Source organism: Alosa alosa, chromosome 4, assembly GCF_017589495.1.
Source record: "Alosa alosa isolate M-15738 ecotype Scorff River chromosome 4, AALO_Geno_1.1, whole genome shotgun sequence".
Classification (NCBI taxonomy): Eukaryota; Metazoa; Chordata; class Actinopteri; order Clupeiformes; family Clupeidae; genus Alosa; species Alosa alosa.
Window position 1 is genome coordinate 30560473 of NC_063192.1, and position 8027 is coordinate 30568499.

Here is an 8027-nt window from a genome sequence, read left to right on the forward strand (position 1 = left end):
GCTGTGAATACCTCCTGTGGGGAAAGCTGCCAAAACTCACACATGTGTCTCCTGGTAGTACAGTAATCCACAGAGCCCTCGTCAAAACTCCGCACCTAAAGGCCTCATGGTCGCCAGAATTGTCACACCTTTGTGGGCAGATGGATGGGTTCCTTGAAAGTGATGAATGTTTCTGAAAAGCCTTTGTGTTTCCAGCGTAACGCTAAGCTTGCTGACCTGGTGCCCTGTGTAGCTTTGGAAGATTTAGATCTGATCAGTTGTCACCAGAGCACTTTCACTGTGCCTGCTACCTCTGTCTGTCCCGATGTGAGATGTGCTGGGGAGAACTTAGAGTCCATTGGCCTGAGTGAACTGGACATCAGCCTGTGTGATCGTCGTCTGACTGTAAAGACAAGTTGTCCGAACTTATTGTTAGCTACCAGGATGTTTTCTCCACGAACCCACCTTGACTGCGGCAAAGCAGAAGAGTTTGTTCATAGAATCCACTTGATTGATCAAAAGCCATTCAGACTTCCTTTCAGACGTGTGCCACCGAGCCAGTACCAAAAACTATGTCAGGTCTTAAGTGAAATGGAAGAAAAAGAGATCATTCGAAAGTCAACAAGTGAGTATGCCTCACCATTGGTTCTTATCTGGAAGAAGAATGGTGATTTGTGTGTGTGTACTGACTTCAGGTGGTTGAACAAGAGGACTTTGAAAGACGCTCACCCTCTGCCACATCAGGCTGATTGCTTGGCAGCACTTGGTGGCAATTCGCTGTTCAGCACAATGGACTTCACTTCAGGTTTTTATAATATGCCTTTACATTAGGACGACAGGAAGTATTCAGCATTTACTACACCTATGGGGCTTTACGAGTACAACAGGCTACCACAGGGGCTCTGTAACAGTCCGGGGAGTTTTATGCGAATGATGACTTCCATTTTTGGTGATCAAAACTACCTAAGTCTGTTATGCTATTTGGATGATATTTTAAGTTTTGCTCCTGATGAAAGTTCTGCCCTCGCACGTCTTGAGATGGTGTTCAACAGACTCCTTGCCCACAACTTGAAATTGGCACCTAAGAAATGTTACTTTTTGAGGAAGTCTGTCAAATTTCTTGGCCACGTCGTTGATGAGCACGGAGTTTCAACTGACCCCGGCAAAGTTGAGAGCATAAGCAGTATGACTGTGACTGACTTAATGGAAGCTGACGGAGTGACGCCATCGGAGAAACGTGTGCGATCTTTTCTTGGCATGCTAAATTTCTATCAGCACTTCATCCCAGGATACTCAACCCTTGCGAAGCCCCTGTTCTCACTGCTAGTTGGTCAGAAACAGAAGAAAGGCCGAAAGTCTAAGTGTGCTGTAGTGAGCCACAAACTAAAATCAGCCGACTGGACTGCTGACCATGACCGGGCATTTGCTGAACTCAAACAGGCCCTCATCAATTCTGTTGTTTTGGCTCACCCAGACATTAGTCAACCGTTTTTGCTGTCTACAGACGCCTCATTGGATGGCCTTGGAGCCGTTTTATCTCAAATACAAGGAGGTGACTCAGTGGCTCGACCAATTGCGTTTGCTAGCAAGTCCTTAACTCGGTCACAGAAGAACTATCCCACCCATCGCTTAGTTTCTTGCACTAAAGTGGTCAGTATGTGACAAATTTAGCCACTGGTTGAAAGGCCATGATTTTTCTGTGTGGACAGACAATAATCCACTGACACATATTATGACTAAACCTAAACTTGACTGTTGTGAGCAGCGATGGGTGTCAAAATTAGCCAGCTACAATTTTGACATCAAATATGTGCCAGGCCCACGAAACATTGTTGCTGACGCTCTCAGTCGTGTCCCTTTTTGCAAAAGTGTCGGTCACAGACTGGTCAGTGAACCACTTCATGAACTCGCCAGAGAGGTCGCTGTTGTATCTGACACAGCTGTTCAACAGACCTTCAGAGAATCCACCGACCAGCCTGTAATGGCAGAGAAGCTAACACGTCTGGTTGCTACAAATGCCCAGTCCCTTCACATGTCAGCTCAGTCTTTATCCACACAGGAAGTCACTGCTGTTATCCAGTCACACACTGAATGGAACTCTGGGGCAAGGACTCGTGCGACAGCTCTTGTGGGTCACCTACCCCAGCTCATCCCTGACAGTTTGTCCAGCCTGCCTGTCTTCTCTGTTGAAGATCTAAGAGAGGCACAGTCTAGGGATAAGACCTTGTCCCGTATTCATTTTTATGTGGAGAGGTCTCGGAGACCATCCAGACGAGAAAGAGCACAGGAGACAAGTCAGGTCCTGAGGCTCCTGAAACACTGGGAACAGTTCGTTCTGAGTGATGACATCTTATACAGAGTATCACGTGATCAGATTTCAAAGACAAGACGCAATCAGTTTGTAGTTCCTGACTGCCTGAAAGCTGATGTCTTGAAAGGAGTGCATGACAGCGCAGGTCATCAAGGCCAGTCTAGGACTCTAAACATTGCTAGACAGAGATTTTTTTGGCTGCATATGGACAGAGATGTGAGAGAATATGTTCGTCATTGCCAGCGTTGTATTGTGAGCAAAGTAGCTGAGCCTGATGGAAGAGCTCCTCTAGAAAGTATTGTCACCACCCGACCCTTGCAACTTGAATGCATCGACTTCTGGTCAGCTGAGGATTCACACAATAAGTCTGTAGATGTTTTAGTGATGACAGATCATTTCACTAGACTGGCCCAGGCCTTTGCCTGCAGAGATCAATCAGCCAAGTAGGTTGTGAGAGTCCTCTGGGAGAAGTATTTCTGTGTCTATGGGTTTCCTGAGAGAATACACAGTGACCAGGGCCCAAGCTTCGAGAGTGAATTGATCGCTGAGCTTCTGAAGTTGTCGGGTGTGCGAAAATCCCATACTACCCCTTACCACCCAATGGGGAATGGCAGCGTTGAGCGTTTTAATCGAACGCTTGGCAACATGATCAGAGCTCTTCCTCCTGAAGCAAAGCTTGATTGGCCTAGGCGCTTACAAACACTCACTTTCATGTATAATTGTACCTCTCATGAAACAACAGGATATGCACCGTTTTTCTTGATGTTTGGGAGGGTGCCGCGTCTTCCAGTAGACATCCTGTTTGGTAATGTTTTGACTGACCCTGATGTCACCAGTTTTGACAGATATGTCTCAAAGCTGTCTGAGGACCTGAGAGAAGCCATGTTAATTGCTCAGGAACATGCGACTAAAGAACAAGGCAGACAGACGAGGCTCTACAATAGGAAAGTGAAAGGAGCAACAATTGAGATTGGAGACCGTGTACTTGTGGCCAATAAGAAAGAGAGAGGGAAGAGTAAGGTTGCAGACCGCTGGGAGCCGACTGTTTACACTGTGATGGATAAGAATGCAAAGACACACACGTACAAAATACAGAACACTGTCACAGGGAGTGAGCGGGTGGTTCATCGTAATCTGCTCATGCTGGTGAACTTCCTTCCCGTCCAAGGTGTGCCACATTCTTCTCCGTCTGACCTCTCAATGTCTTCTGTCCTGTCTTCTGTCCCTGATGTCCATTCCATGGCTTCAGGTCAAACTTCATCCAAGCAGACGGAAGACCAAGTGTCTGTCCAGCAAGAGTCTCAACATAGTGTGGAAGATGTCCAGAGTCTTATGAGTGATTCTGTGCCTGTAAATGATTTGAATGGCTGTCTGCCCAGCTCTAATATTGAGAGTCCAAGTTCTGATGTCTTGCCAGTGTTACCTGTTGCTAAAGAAAGAACCAGAGAGTGGGTCAGTCACTTGAATACACCAGGTCACCTACCTGACTCTCTTGAGGGAACTTTCAGTGAGCCACTTGCTGACCCTGTCAGACACCAAACAGGACGAGGACCACAAAAGCGTCACGTTCAAAAGTTTATTTAAGGGTTGGGGGTTAAGGGGGTTTCAGGGGTTCCGGGGGGGATACAGGAGTTCCAAGAGTCTGCGTGTGTGTGTTCCCCAGTAGCCGAACAGCGATGGCAGGAGCTGGATGATCCGGGAAGTCCTGGGGAAACACACACACAACAGCAATTGAAACAAGCAGCAGTACAGTCAAGGACCAGGCGGTATTAGAAAAGAGGGGCCGGAAGGCAGGTCAAGATTACCGGGCTGTAGAACACAGAAGTAGTCCAGCCCGGGTCCGGGATCACAGGCAAAGAGTCAGAGGCGTTTTTTTCAAAACAGGCAGGTAACTGGTGCTGGTTACAGACGATCTGACAAGTATGGACTGAAAAGCAAGGCTTTATATACAGGGCATGATGAGTGGTGAATGCAGTGCAGCTGGTAGGTAAACGAGGGTGAGGCAGAGCAGAGCAGGAACAGGTGGAGGTCATCAGACTTCAATCAGCGCGTGTTACCAGGCAGAGAGAGAGCTCATGACAGACCCGACTGACGTGTTGTCTGACGAAGCATCAGATTTGTGCTCTGGACCCTCTTACCCTACTCACACTGACGAGACTGTAGTTAAAGATGCCTTGACTGTTAGTGATCACAACACAGCTTGTTTAGTTACTTCTGACACTGCACCCACTGATGTACACACTGAGTTGTCTGAGCCTGTACCACAAACTACTACACGTTTGGGTCGTGTTATTAGACCAGTCAACAGACTCCTTTATCCTATAGTTAGACAAGATATCACTAAACGATTGCAGCAGAATGTTCAGACTGTCTGCAGCTCTGTTGTTCAAGCTCTTAGGGCATAAGTCTTCTGCACCTTATACCTGGTGATTTATGTATTGATAGTTTTGGGCAAGTGTAGAATGTGTAAGGCATTCTTCATCCGGTGGTTGGTTGGAGAGTTTGACGTCTCTCTCTGTCCACTACATCCTTAAAGGATACCTTTTACATGGTCGGACTTTTAGTGTTATCCCTTGACATTTGATGAGCTTTGGGTATAGTGTTGAAGCAGGTGTGTAATTTTGTCTAGAATTCAGTGGGGGGTGGGTGTAACAGAGTTGAAGATAACCTCACTTACATAAAGTAAATTCTTTCAAAATTATGATATTACATTGTTATTGTAATCTCTATTTTTATATACACTGGTTTTTATATGTTTAAAATGTTTTCATATGTCGTACCCATTCACATGAGTTTAAAACATGAGACATTGCGACTGCAATTGTATTTTCAATTCTACTTTGCATTTCAATATTTTGAGCATTTATGCTTCCGATACTCCAGTCAGAACTAGTCTGCTGGAGGAGTAAGCTGTGCATAGAGAGTGCTCCGTGAATAATTTTGTGTTTTAATATAAAATAACATGTTTGTCTTCCACACTGGTTCAAATACGTATATACATAAGTTGTATTAATAGATAATTTCTGCAAGTAATGCAAGTGTTGTCTAAGATGGTATCTAATCGAGCTATTGTGGGCTACGTCTTTTTGGCGGCAGCCACGTTATGTTAGCTAGCTTTATGAAGAAAACACTTGCAATTTCTTGATTTCCTTTTACGTTTATACTGTAGATTTGGGTATGCAGTAGTCATGTCTAATCTCAGTGGATTCTTTGTTTTATTTGTGAATGCAGTTCGTTGTTTATACTGTTAATGAATCAATGCTTGTTGTGAATTCAATGGAAAAAAAACTATCTGATCTAACGTGTGAAACGTGGTGCCAACTCTGTATGTTGTTTCTTCTGCATGATTTTATGTTTGTTTAAACTGAATTAAACAAGCTATGCATTATTTTATCTATGTTCAGGAATAGCATAGACAATGCTAGCAGTCAGAACTAGTCTGCTGGAGATTTGGGTATGCAGTCGTCATCGTCTAATCTCAGTGGATTCTTTGTTTTATTTGTGAATGCAGAGAAATAAAAACAGTGAGAAGAGTTTGTGTGGAGTCGTACATTATCATCACAATTAACACCTGCACTAGAGAGGGTCGTTACACCTATATCAACCGTAGGCCTACACACTTGATGCTATCACGCTGGTTCTTACAGTAACTGACTCATGTTCACGTTGATCTCTATAACTGTTAATTTTTAGTAGCCTATATTCGAACCTATCCAAACCCTTTTTTGCTATTTGACTCATCATTTCACATACAAAAATATAAATAATGTCAGACAGCGAATTAGTAATTATTTAAAAAAATATATAATATTTTTTTTAAATCTATCTCCTGCCAGCAGGGGGTGCTGCAGCACCCTCAGCACCCCCCTTCCCGCCCCCTTGACTATGTGGATACTGTTTTTAGAATTGATTTAGATTAAGTGTTATTTAGTATAATTTGTATTTTAGTATATTTAGTATATTCTTTTAGCCTAGAAATCTAGACGCGCCCCTAGTGGCAGCAAATTACAGGGCTAGTCTAGCAACTCTCCGTTGGCTTGTGAGCTCCAGAAATCGAAACTCAATCAGGCCAATGAAATCGTGTATAGAGTTTTTAACATAATGATTGATGGCAGAGTTGCAACGGTTTGGCTTGAATTCCCTGCTACTTGAAAACAAATAAGATGGATGTTGCTGTTGGCCGAACAGTGTGACACGAAGTTAAGCTTTTTATTAAGTTGGCAAACGTTTTGAACTAGCCAACTAGCTCGCTGGTGGGAAACATGGGACTCATAGCTGCCGCTGTCCTATTAAGTGCAGAGGAATTTGAAAGACAACTGATTATCCCGCCCCTCGGACTGAGCACTGCGAACGGTGAGTGCCCAGACCCTACATTTTAATGTGGGTCTGGCTCGTCAGGCTCATGGGCGGATTATGAACTTTCGGGCCCCTGGGCCCAGATGTATTAAGGGCACCCCACTAATTGTTGTATATGTGGGGGGGGTTTGGGGGTTTGGGGGTCCTCCCCAGAAATTTTTTAATTTGTTTGATGTGATTTCCTGTATTCTGGTGCATTTTAGGGACGGCCAATACTAAATTCAATCAGATTCATAGCCTACATCCTGATTTGTTGATATTGAGGCAATGATTCCATGCAAAGGCTTGGGCTTCAAGGCCCCTGACCCCTTGGGCCCCTGGGCCTGGGCCCGGTAGGCCCGTGCGGTAATCCATCCCTGGTCAGGCTAATATTCTTTATCTTCTACTGTCCTTATTGCTTAGTTGTGTTTTTTATATTACATACTTTTAATTACTTTTTTCTGCTGTTAGTGAATGTGTGTGTGATGTCTGTATGCAACTGAGACCTTAAATTTCATATCAATAAATTATCTATCTATATCTATCTATCTATCTATATCAATAATAAACAATAATGTCAAATTAATGAACAGCCTAATGGAAATAAAACTAAAAAAAAAAAAAAAATATTATACAAACCATAACGCATAAGAAGCTTAAAGAAATTAAATTAAACATTAAACAAAAGGCTATCATAGCCCATTACCAATGTCCCTAAAACACAGATACACAAATGCAATCAATCAATCAATTCACTGGCATTCAGAAGGTCAATGAGAAAGTCCACATTCCATGTTTTCACAACTTAAATTAGTCTAACAGGTGGTGGATCGGTCTGGTTCTATTTGAAATAAATCACGCCTCTTTCGGCCACGTTAATTTCGAACTTGCGCACTGTGGGTGTGACAGAAGCGGGAATGGGAGAATGTGCGTAACACAGAAGCGCGTAAAAAAATGCTTATGCATTAAAATGAGGTTCCACATGGGTTCCACAGAGTGGCCGGGTTCCCTAATTGTGTGGGGGCCATCGACCTACGTCGAGTATGTAAGCCTACCGAACTGTTAAGGCAGCAATTTCACTAATCTAAACAAACCAATACAGGTGACCATAGGGTGGCTTTCTTAAAGGAGAAGTTCGGTGTGATATTGACCTAAAGTGTGTTGAAACATGATACCAAGTTTGAACTTTTGTCTAATAGCTCATCTCGGCTTGTCCCCTGCACTCCGAAATGGCGCTAGATAGCCGATGCTACTAACAGGTTTTCAATGGGGGTGCCTCGGGCATCGGACTAGCCATGCAAATAAATCACTGTTTAACACCATTTACGAGGCTCAAAGTAGCTCCACACTTCATTGGTAGACTTCCGAGGGCCCTGACATTTAAAACGAGACATTGAGAACT

At 43.8% G+C, this 8027-nt stretch overlaps 1 protein-coding gene across 1 annotated transcript; it reads left to right on the top strand.

The window, feature by feature from the left end:
* Positions 1-1697: 1697 nt before the first annotated feature.
* On the top strand, positions 1698-5128 carry LOC125293580. The gene is made up of 2 exons (XM_048241568.1): positions 1698-3814; positions 4375-5128. Exons 1-2 carry the CDS (start codon positions 2891-2893, stop codon positions 4693-4695), a joined length of 1245 nt encoding a protein of 414 aa, XP_048097525.1. The 5' UTR covers positions 1698-2890; the 3' UTR covers positions 4696-5128.
* Positions 5129-8027: the final 2899 nt, after the last annotated feature.